We start from the raw sequence: 12126 nt of genomic DNA, 5'->3' as shown, positions 1-12126 counted from the left end.
ACATGTTGTATACGTATATATAAAATATAATATAAAACAGAGCCACACGTGACCACTTGCCCATTGCATTGATAATTAATCCTGGTTACTGCATTTTAAATATACTGCTCCGCTTTTGCCCTGCAGATTGCTTAGAACTCTGGGACTTGAAGTAACTACAGCAGTCTCAACTCTGTCTTTTCCCGGAACAGTGGAACAGCGAACTATAACCCCCAGAGGGCTTTGTTATTCCAACCAGGAAGTGGGGTTTGCTGTTTGTAGATCTGTTTTTAAAGAGGAGTGCATTGTTTTTGTATTTATTTTGCTCCTATTAGCTGTCAGGATGAACGTAGTGTTAGCGGTGAAACAATATGTCTCTAAAATGATAGAGGATAGCGGTCCAGGGATGAAGGTGCTGCTTATGGACAAGGAAACGGTGAGTCTTCGTTGAGTGGGCATGACAGATTTTGAATGTGGGCATAAGTTACTGGCCCTAATTAGTGCAGTCATGTGAAGCTGTCATTAGTGGCTTTCGTTATTTTAAGCTTTTATTAATTTAAATTTTATTAGGTTAATAACGTAGGCATTCAGATTGTTGGAGACAGACGGTCACCATCGAAATAACGTTAAAAGCCCTGAGAAAAACTCAATGAATTTGTGTTTTGTGTAAAATATAACGATTTGCATTTTTTGTACAGTATAATTAAATGATGTATATAAAATTGTTTGCTTTGAATGATTGCTTACTACTTTGTTGAGTGAAATAAAATTATCTGACTTACTGTTGTTAGTGGACTACTGAGATGTTAGAATGGCAAGAAACAGTTTTCTTTCTTAATAGAATATAGATAAATATGACACATTCTTCTCTTCTCGTAATTGTTATGTATGTATGTATGTATGTATTTAGTAACTCATAAATGATGTGTTTGAGCAGATTGCACAAGTACTCACTGATTGCCATTCCATGGTCATTTCTCTGTGCAGCTTGAAAGTTAGTGGATTTGGAGGAAATGCAGGCAGTGTGAAACCACTCACTTCTCCACGGGGCAGACTCCTGGTGTTGCATTTGTTTTTATTTTTATTTTGACTATGATAACTGGAAGCATAGTGGAGCAGAGGTTTGCGTTGCTGCCTTAAAACACTTGTTTGATGGTTTGGCTCCTGCCTACAGTGCCTTTTAGGAGTAGCTTGCATGGTTCTCACCAGGGCACCAAGTTTCTGTCAGAGACATGCATGTAGTGAACTGATGATATTCCAAACCACTCCCAGTTGTGTATAGTGACTATGTGCCTATTTTGCCTTTGTAAGCCATCCCGTTTAGGACTGGTTCTTTCTTACAGTTGTTGCTTGTTGGGATAGGTTCTTCATTACTGTGACCCTAAATTAATAAATTGGATATTGAAAATGGATAATTAATGATAATGACCCTGAAATCATGCATATGCACAGAGTATGTATGTAAATAGTTCATGATTGTTTGTACATATGCATTCTGGCTGTGTGCACTTTTGTTTTCCTGTCAAGTAGATGTGAAAGATACACATTTGGCAGTTGTAGCCCTGCATATTTATTGAGTATTAATAGTATAATGTTCCAGTATGCAGCTGCACAGCCAATTGGCAATAAAGCTGGCATATGTATGCTAAACTCCTTTGCAGATAAAGCAGAAGTTTTGAACAGAAAGTATAAACAATAACATAGTACAGTAAGAAAGCAAAAAAAAAAAGAAATATCATGTTGTTACTTATCTTGTTGAACGCTTAACAATATTTTTTGAATATATTTATCTTGTACGTATACCTGTACTTACTAAACACTTAGCTTTTGTTAGTAATTGGCATGGCTTGTTTAGCCTGTTGCAGGCTGTATTTAATATGTTTGTCAATATATGTGTCTGTCTATTTACACTGTATGTTTTTCTATATATTTTATGCTACTTTACAAACCAGGATGAGGCTGAATAGGGTCCTATACCCATCCCTGACCCAGTTAACAAACTTCAAATAAGTAAATAAAAAAAGGTTGAAAAAGGTAGCAGACTAAATTGTTGTGTAAGTAAAATTCTGACAAAAAAGTGGGCTAAAATGTATTGGTGCCTAATGGAAAAGACTTTGGGGGAATTTAATAAAGCCTACATGGACTTTTTTCCATGTAGGCATGGTGGCACACTGCTTACACAAAAATAATCAGATTTGCAAACCAGTAAACAGAACTGTGCCTACATGGACTTTTTTCCATGTAGGCATGGTGGCACACTGCTTACACAAAAATAATCAGATTTGCAAACCAGTAAACAGAACTGGGCGGCTTGCAGCCCACGTCAACACAGAAGTATCTGTGGAATGCAAATCACCTCATAAGCAGGTGAATTGCATGCAGTTGGGGAAGGTAGAGTGATCCAGCAAGCAGATAGGCAGTCCTGCAGACCCTATGTTGGTGTCTATAGTGTACATGGAAAAATTCCATGTATAGGATCTAAAAGAGGCAACAGGGGTTGTGTAAGTGTGGTTAGATGGACAGAAATAACATAGCAGACACAGATATGTGGAAAACCATATGGAAAGTAATTTAAAATTATATATCCTCATCATCTGCCCACTTTTTCCCATTTTTTTTCTACATGGTCGGGGTATTGTGTTAACTGTCGCCAACTCTCTTGATTCAGTGCCACACTCCTGCCTTCTTCTACACTCATGCCTGACTGTCGCAGATCTTTCACACAATTTATCCACCTCTTTGCTGGCCATCCTCGCATCCTCTTACCTTCTTCCTGTTTGTCGCAAATCTTCCTCTCCAGATTGTCTTCTGCTTTTCTACACATGTGCCCAAACCACCGTAATCTGTTCTCTTTGATCTTTTCTGCAATTGGAGCTACTTTGGCTTCTGCACTTATGTCCTCATTTCTTCGTTTGTCCCACAGTGTGCATCCTTTCAACTTTCTCAGACACTTTATTTCCATCACCTCTAGCTTCTTCAACTGATGTCCGTCTGTAGCAGTTATGACTGTAGGGTTCTTCCTGCCAGCAGCAGCCCTCGATCGGCCAGAATCCCAAAGTCTGAATTGGGCATCAGCTGAGGTCGCTTTTATCCTGACGTTAATGTGCCAGGAAGTATAAAGACCTCAGCCGACGCCATTACCCCAGTCTTTCTTGCCACGCGGTACCCTGAGCAGTTCGCTGATGCCCGTCGGCCTACTCCTGTCTGTTTTTGGATTTACTTCCAGGATTTTTCGTTTTTTAAGATAAGTACCCAGTTGGGGAGGTCTTTTTCTTGCTCCAGTCAGATGTCAGAAAATTAATAATTGTATTTCTTGTGGGAAACAAATACCTCATAGGGATTTTCACTCTTATTGTATTCCCTGCCTGGGTCCTGACCGCAACGTTGCTAATTGTGGGTTTTGTGCTAGATTTAATCTGCGTACTATTAGGCGTAGGTACAACTTTGCCTTCTACTATGTTGGTAAAAGGTTTAATTATGTCTTCGGATTCTTTTCCGGCTTCTGGTGTGTGAAAGAGGCGCAAAGATAAAGACAGGTCTCCGAGGTCCAAAGCAGAGGATATTACTCAGTTATTGCCAGTTGCTGATTCGTCGATCGTCAGTGAGGCGTCTTTGCAGCCCCTGTCGTCCACCTCTTTTGAACCAACTGCCTGTGCCAACTCCAGTGTGGAGCTGATGGGGCCTTCAGAATTGCCAGGGAATGGACCTTTGGATACTGCTCCCTCAGTTGGGTCCAGAGCCGGTAGGCAGGTACCGGCTTCTAAGGGAGTTTTCAGGCCTTCACAGCTTCATGTAAATATGGATTCAGTTTTGCATTCTAAGACAATGACTACGGCTCCAGCTAAAAAAGAAATGGCAAGCACAGATGCCTTTTGATCAGGGTCCTAGGCCTCAAAGGCAGATACTTAGGATGGCTGAAGATTTGTTATCTATGATCAGGGGTTCTCATCCCCCTCCTGACAAAAAGCCTAGATTACAGTCCGATTATGATTCTTCAGACCAAGTTTCTGTTTCTTCTGCTTCTTCCCTTGAGCACGATTGTTCCTTTCCTTCTTATGAGGATTCTGATGCTAAAAGATTCCTTTCCTTCAGCCTCTCCTCTTGAGGATTATTCTTTTGGTGAAACCTTGCATGATATGAGAGAGCATTTTCACTGGGAAGGGCAGGAATTCTCTGAAACCAAGAAAAGGCTTAAGGATTTTCTTCTTCTCCCTCAGCATAAGCCTCTTGCTATTCCTCCTGTATTGGGACATTGTAGATGATGTTTTTTCAGAAGCTTCCCTCTCTCCTGATTCTTTTCCCCCTACTCCGGTCAAACCAGATAGGTATTATAGGGTTCCAGATTCTCACAAGTTTCTTTTTAAGAATCTTTCACCTGATCCGGAAACAATTTCTCAGGGCCCTAAGGGTGTTAAGGCGGCCTCTGCTAAACATCCTATTCCCTCTGACCGAGAGTCCAGGGCTTTGGAAAGATGGGGTAAAAATATTTATACTTCTGCTACGTTGTCTATTAGAGCTTTGAACTGTCAATTTCATATGCTAAAGTATCAGCAATACCTTTTGTCTGTATTTAAACAAAAGATGTCAGCTGTTTCTATTGGTGTGGATGACAAGGAGTTACAGGATTTATTGCATGCTATTGAACAAGTGAGTAAACATACCCCTGCATTGTGGTTTTGATTCTTTGGAAGCTTCTTGTAGGGCTGCGACAACTGGTGCAGTTATTAGAAGACATGCTTGGTTAAAGGAACAAAGCTTGCCGGATCAGGTTAAAGCCAAACTTTTGGATGCCCCTTTGCAGCACAATGTTTGTTTGGGGCCAAAGCTGAAGAGGTATTAAAGAAAATGGAGGACAAAGCCAAATCTGTGCAGACAGTTAAGGATTTTCTACAGGTGCAGCCTCCTAGATTTAGCAGGCACTGGCAAGCTAAACATTGGTCCTTTCCAAGCTCGGACAGGCCTCAGAGAAGCAGATTCAGGCGTTCCAGAAGTAGGGGACAAGCACAAACCCTTTTTAGGAATAGGCAGTGGCCTGCTGCCTCTCCCAAAGGTGGTGAAGATAAGTCTCAACCCTTACGGAAACAGTCTTTATGACTCTCCCTTTCTGGTTCCAGGGGCTCCTCTCCTGGAAGCACCTTTGGGAGGAAAGATTTCTTTTTATTTTATCAAAATTGGGGCTGCATAACCCGGGACAAATGGGTTCTGGACATAGTCTCAAGAGGTTACAGATTTCATTTCCACACCTTGCCAAGACCGAACAGTTGGCCCGATCTGCCGAATCATCAATGGGCAGAGGCACAACTGCAAGTTCAGTCCCTCTTAGCTATGAGGGCCATAGAATTGGTACCAAATTTAGAAATAGGGCAAGGTTTTTATTCAAGACTTTTCCTGGTTCCCAGGAAGGAAAATTCGTGGAGACCAATCCTGGACTTTTACGTACTAAACACCTTCCTGGATGTACCAAAATTCAAGATGCTCACTCTGCAGCAGCTGCTGCCTATGTTGGGCAAGAACGCTTGGATGGTGACTCTGGACTTAAAGGAAGCTTACCTGCATATTCCTATAAGGCGAGAGTGCAGAAGGTATCTGAGATTCAAAGCGGGCTCGAAGCATTACTGGCTTATCTACTGCGCCCAGGGTCTTTACAAAGTGCCTGGTACCAGTAATGGTGTTTTGTAGACAGAAGGGGATTCAAATGTACCCTTATCTGGACGACTGTCTTATTCAAACAGACGACAAATTCACTCTACTTCAGCATCTAGCTTTTGTGCAGCATCATCTACAGTACCTCGGATTCACAGTGAATCTAAAGAAGTCCAATCTGGTGCCCACACAACAGATTACTTTCCTGGGTGCTCTTCTGAGTACTGCAACCCAGATGGCTTCCTTGACACCAGACAAAAAAGCGCAACTGGCTTCTTCTTTCCAACACCTGGCTTCAGTGAAACAGCTGACTGCAAGAAAGGTTCTGCGGGCTTTAGATTACATGGCTTCCTGCATTCTCCTAATGCCATATGCAAGACTGCATATGAGGAAACTACAGTGGTACCTAAAGAGTGTGTGGTCTCAGCATTACCACAGTTTGGAAACAGTGATCACGATTTTGCCTTGTCTACAGCAAGAGTTTCTTTGGTGGGCCGAAGCCTGTCTCCAGAACAAGGGGAGGCCTTTTTGTCCTCCACCAACCAACCAAGTTCTGACAACGGATGCTTCAGATTATGCCTGGGGAGCCCACATACACGGGAGATGTCTTCAGGGTGTTTGGACAAAGGAGCAAATTCACCTGCACATAAATTTGAAGGAGATGCTCGCTGTACAGAATGCTCTGATAGCTTTCGGGGACTTTCTTCTACCAGGGCAATTGTTGATAAAGGCAAACAACATTACAGTGATCTGGTACATAAACAAGCAGGGGGGCTCTCACTCTTACCCCCTGTGTGGGTTAGCCATGGCTCTGTGGTACACTGCACTGACCTGCAGAGTCCACTTACAGGCACAATTCCTGCCAGGAAAAGACAACACTCTGGCAGACACATTGAGCAGGACACTTTCAGATCCGCACAAATGGATGTTGGATGTTCGGATATTCAGGATGATAGTACAGGCATGGGGATGTCCGGACGTAGATCTTTTTGCATCCCCTCAGAATCATCAACTTCCAACATTCTGCACCAGGACCTACCACAAACTAGCATGGCAAGTGGATGCCCTCTCATTCATTGGAAACACCTCTCTGTATATGCTGTTCCTCTTTTCCTCTTCTACCTTGGGTACTTCTGAAGATAAAATAGGACAGACCGCAAATGATTTTACTGGCTCCCAATTGGCCTCGAAAATTCTGGTATTCCACTCTGATGAACCTAGTTCAGGAGCCTCCCTGGATTGTGCCTCAAATCCCTCATCTACTGTCTCAACAGGACGGCTGGATCCTGCACAGTCATGTCAAAACTCTGAATCTAGCTGCCTGGCGGGTCCAGGGTCTGTAAACGCCTCTACTCTTTCCAAACAGGTAATGGATGTAATTCTTGAAGCTAAACGGCCCAGCACTAGGAAATCTTATGCAGGCAAATGGAAAAGATTTTGCTCCTGGAATCAGATCCAAGGTGGTGATTCTACTGTTTCGAACATTCCTCTGAATTTAAAGTATCTGGCAGAGTTGTTACATACGGGCCTATCTTTTTCATCTATCAAGCTTCATGCTTCTGCTATTTCTGCACATTACAATACGGATCCTCCCATTTTTCTCATCCATTACTTAAACAATTTCTTAGAGGGGCTAAGAATGTTCGGCTCCCTATAAGAGCACCCGTTCCCACTTGGGATCTTAACTATGTTTTGGAAAAATTAACCTTGTCTCCTTTTGAACCTGCAGCTTCCACGGATTTAAAATTTTTGTCTTGGAAAACTGCTTTTCTTTTAGCTATAACCTCTGCTAGAAGAATTTTGGAATTGCGAGCACTCATGGCTGTGGAACCCTTCATTATTTTTCATCAGGACAGGGTTTCCCTAAGGACTAATCCCACCTTTATGCCTAAGGTGGTTTCGGCAATGGCCTTGAATCAGACTATTCATTTGCCTACTTTTTATCCTAATCCTCAAAGTGAGGAAGAAAGTCTTTTGCACTCTTTGGACGTGCACAGGCAGCTTCGTTTTTACCTGGACAGGACCAAGATATTCAGGAAATCTGACCAATTGTTTGTCGCTTATGCTCCTACTGTTCTAGGGACAGCAATCACTAAGCAAATTATTTCTAAGCGGATTGCCCACTGCATCAAGTTCTGTTACTCTTTTCATGGCAATCCAGTTCCTGTTAATATTAGGACTCATTCTACCCGGGCTACTGCTACTTCAGCAGCCTTTCTTTGTGGGGTTCCTACCAAGGATATTTTAGAGGCTGTTACTTGGAGTTCTGTGCATACTTTTTCTAAGCATTACAATCTCCCTCTCTATTCTAAATCTAGGGCCGGTTTTGCTTCTGCGGTTTTGCAAAGTTTTGTGGCCGCTCCTTCTGTTTCTCCTCCAGCCACCCTTTCTCAGCTTTGGGACTCAACCCTACAGTCATGACTGCAACAGTGAACCACAAAGGACATAGTACAGTTGTGTACTCTTACCATAAATGTAAATGTTCGTGTGTGTTCACTGTTGCAGTCTGAGTTACCCTCCCTCCTACCCCCTCTTTTGTTTTTTCTTTGAGTATTGTCTGTTATGAGGTATTTTGGCTGCTGAGGTTTTGGGCACCTAACATCTGGGGCAAGAAAAACTGGGGTAATGGCGTTGGCTGAGGTCTTTATACTTCCTGGCGCATTGACGTCAGGATAAAAGCGACCTCAGCTGACGCCCAATCCAAACTTTGGGATTGTGGCCGATCGAGGGCTGCTGCTGGCAGGAAGAACCCTACAGTCATGACTGCAACAGTGAACACACTCTAACATCTACATTTATGGTAAGAGTACACAACTGTACTTTCTGCCTTTACTGCCCAGGTTTCTGTACCATACAGTAGTACTAGTCGCACCACTGTCTTGTACACTTTACTTTTCAGCTTCTTTGGCATTCTTCTGTCATAGACTACACCTGATACTCTATGCCAGTTGGCTGCAGCCCCTCTGATTCTAGCTTTGACCTCTTCATTTAGACTACCCTTCTCCTCAACTACTCCTCCCAGATACTTGAAGCTGTTTACCTGTTCCACTATCTTCCCTTCTATCTCTATTCTCAGCTTCTTCTGATTTCCCCAATTTGCTGCCATTACCACCATCTTATCTGTGCTTAGTTTCATCCCATGTGCCTTCAGATTGCATTCCATTCTCCTATCCTTTGCTGAAGTTCTAGTTCAGAGTCTGCTTGTACTGCCACATCATCTGGATACAGCAGCTTTGTTGATCTGTCCCCTCTAACCTCTTTGCTAATGTACTAGTCCATCACCAGTATGAACTGCAGTGGGCTCAGAGCTGAACCCTGATGTACACCCATACTCACTGGGAACCCCTCTGTGAGGACGGACACTGTTCGTACTTGAGTCATTGGGTCCTTGTACATAGCCTGCACTAATTCTACCAATGTTTCTAGGACTTCAAACCACTGCAGTACTGCCCATATCAGCTTTCTTGGGACCTTGTCATATGCTTCCTCCAAGTGTAGGAATGCCCAGTTGGAGACTCTCCTCATCTTTAGCTTCTTCTCAAGTGTCTGTCTCAGTGCAGACATCGGGTCAGTTGTGCTGCATCCTGATCTGAATCCAAACTGCTCATCTTCCATCTTACATTCTACTACTCTGCATATCCGTTTATCAGTCACCCTCTCCAGAGCTTTCATATAGTGTGATAGGAGTTTGATGCCTCTGCACTGCCCACAGTTGTGGCTGTCCCCTTTTGTTCTTGTACACCGGCACGAGTATGCTTATTCTCCAGTCATCTGGGATACTCCTTTCTCTCCACACTGCTATTAGTACCCTCAGGAGCCATTTCTCCCCTATCTCACCCAGCATCTTTATCATATCTGCTGTGATCTCATCTGAGCTTGCTGCTTTCCCTGACTTCATCTTCCTTAGTGCTGTTCTCACTTTTTCTGGGGTGGGCTCCTCTTCTCTCATCGTAGGCTGTTTCTGGGGCAGTACAGCTTTTGTGGGATTTTCTTAATTCAGAAGCTGCTGAAAATACTCCTTCCATCTGCCCTTGATGTCCTCTGGGCTAGTGAGCAGGTTGTTGCTGGCATCCCTTATGAAGGGTGTCTGACTATCTTATTTATCTTTCTGTCTTTGCCTTGCAACCTGATATAGTTTCTTTGTGCCCCTTACTGAGTCACTTTCCAGAAGTTGGTACAGTGCCTCCAATGCCCTATGTTTTGCTATTGCAACTTCTTTCTTAGCTTCTTTGTTAGCCAACCAGTAGTCCTTCCTTGCCTGGTCAGGCTTTTCTGTCTCCCACTTCTTCCTGCACTCCTATTTTTCTTTTGATGACTTCCTGGACTTCTGCATTCCACCACCAGCTTTCCTTATGTACCTTATTTCCATACCTGGCTTGGCCACATATCTTTTCTGTAGTCCTAACACATGCTGTTTTAGGCTCTGCCATTCTTCTACAACTCCACCTATTTCCTCCTTTTCTTGGCGTGCTAGAGCCCTGAGTAATTCATTGAACTGTTGTACTTTTTCTCCAGTCAGCTTCCAGGTCTTCAACCTGGTCTCTGTTGACCTTAGAGCCTTCTCTGACCACTGCTTGCAGCTGATTGTGGCAACTAGTGGTTTATGCTGTGGGCCAACTATTTTACTGGGGTTGACATTGCAATTATGGATTCTGCCCCAGTGTCTTTTCCTTACTAGGAGGAAGTCTACCTGAGTTGCATGTTGACTACGCTTGTATGTGATCTTGTGACTGTCTCTTTCTGAATCATGTGTTGGCTACTATCAAGCCATTTGCCAGACAGAAGTCTAGAATGGCTTCTCCTTCTTTATTCCTGTTGCCCCACCCATGTGGACCCAGGCAGTACTCTTATCGTGTTCTTTCTGTCCCAATATATGCATTCAAGTCACCCATTATCAACACCAATTCATGTTGTCCTGCTTTATCTAGTAGGTCCAGCAACTGCTGTCTGCATGCAGTCTTTTCCTCACTGTCACAACCCTGCTGTGGGGCATAGGCTGAGATTATAAATACTGCCCTATCATTACACGGGAGTCTGACTGCCATGTGTTTATTAATTCTGATAATATCCCTTACTGCCTTCTGAAGCCTCTCTCTCACCACAATTCGTACACCATTTCTAGCCTGCCCTTCACCTGAGTAGTAGACTCTGGATACAAGTGGCTTTGCTGCACTGACCTTCCATCTCATCTCCTGGACACATAGGAAGTCCATCCTCCTTCGTATCATCCACTTCCAAGCCTCATCCACTTCCAAGCCTCATCCTGTCAGTGAACCGACAGTAAGTGTAGCAATTTTCAGTTGATGTTTGGCAGGTTTGTTGGTTTTATGTCCAGCATTTGGTCAACAGAGCTATCCCAGGTAACCCAGGCTGGGCAACTAGACACCGGCCAGCCAGTAGCTTATTGACCCAGGGCTGCTGAGCTTTATGGCGGGCATACACTGGCCAGTAAGGGCACATGTACCCCTCCCATCGTTAGCACGGGTCCCTGACATGGGTCACAGTAGGCCGGGTCCTCAACCTACTTATCACCGGTAACTACCCATTCCCATTTTTAGCGACATTAGTCAACATGACTGCATCACCTAGAGCCATATTTTACACCGTCAAGCAGCTAGCCCTGCCGTGGCACTCAGTCTGTGATCCCTGCTCTCCTATCTTGAGGATACTGCGCACCACCGTAGATGTCCAAAGTGGTTGGTCTGTACAACTTTTCCCCCTATAGGGCACGATGTAGAGTCTGTGCTGCTGCCCACAACTCCATTCATTGGTGCGTTTGAGATGGAAACACTTGGCATGTTTTTCAGACATGGGAGAAATCCCACAGAGACACAGGGAGAACATGCAAACTCCAAACAGGCATTGGTCAGAGGTCAGGATCGAACCTTCTGCATAGGAGGCAAAGACCTTAACCACTAATCAGGGTATGTTTGTGTGGTGCGCCGCAATGCACAAACATGCTTTTATGAAAAAAAAAAATGGAAAAAGAGATTAAAAACTAAAGTTATTAGTATGTGACAGTAATGCATGATAGGACCCTGAGTGGAGTATCTATAGTGTTGGAATGGTACTGTTGAGGCAAGGCCTGGAACTGTGTAGTTTCCGGTTTGTGTGCACTGATCCCTATGCAAATGAGGTGGGGTTACTGAATAGCACAAATCCGTATCTGTGTTCGCAGATCCCATCCTTGTAGGCACAGAAACATGTTCATGTCCACAGAAGAGGTAGCTGACATCAAGGGGGGGGGTGTCTGTGGAAGCTCATTGGAGCTCAGCTGCATCTGTTTGCACAGTGTGGTGCTCTGCTGAGCAAGGGGGTGTGTATACTGACTGCTAAGCTATGTTTATCTTTGGGGTGCATGTTTCCACATGTCTGTGCAATGCCTCGCTGTGCTGAGCATGACCTTCCATGGGCGTGTGTCTAGTGACTGCGAAACATTGTCTTAATTTGCAGTGCATGTTTGCATGGTGTGCCATAGTGCTTAGTGAAGAAGGCTGTCAAAAA

The 12126-nt window shown here is 43.8% G+C and overlaps 1 protein-coding gene across 1 annotated transcript in view; it reads left to right on the top strand.

Annotated features, from left to right (window-relative positions):
* Positions 1-200: 200 nt before the first annotated feature.
* Positions 201-12126, top strand: part of VPS45 (vacuolar protein sorting 45 homolog) — a 1242679-nt gene continuing 1230753 nt past the window's right edge. The window contains exon 1 of the mRNA XM_044075179.1: positions 201-415. Within this exon, the coding sequence (XP_043931114.1) occupies positions 323-415 (93 nt within the window). The 5' untranslated portion in view covers positions 201-322. The remainder of the gene's footprint in view (positions 416-12126) is intronic.

Source organism: Protopterus annectens, chromosome 6.part0, assembly GCF_019279795.1.
Source record: "Protopterus annectens isolate FY-2018-M chromosome 6.part0, PAN1.0, whole genome shotgun sequence".
Lineage (NCBI taxonomy): Eukaryota > Metazoa > Chordata > Ceratodontiformes > Protopteridae > Protopterus > Protopterus annectens.
Note: the sequence above shows the minus strand (reverse complement) of the source record. Positions and strands in the feature narration are given on the sequence as shown.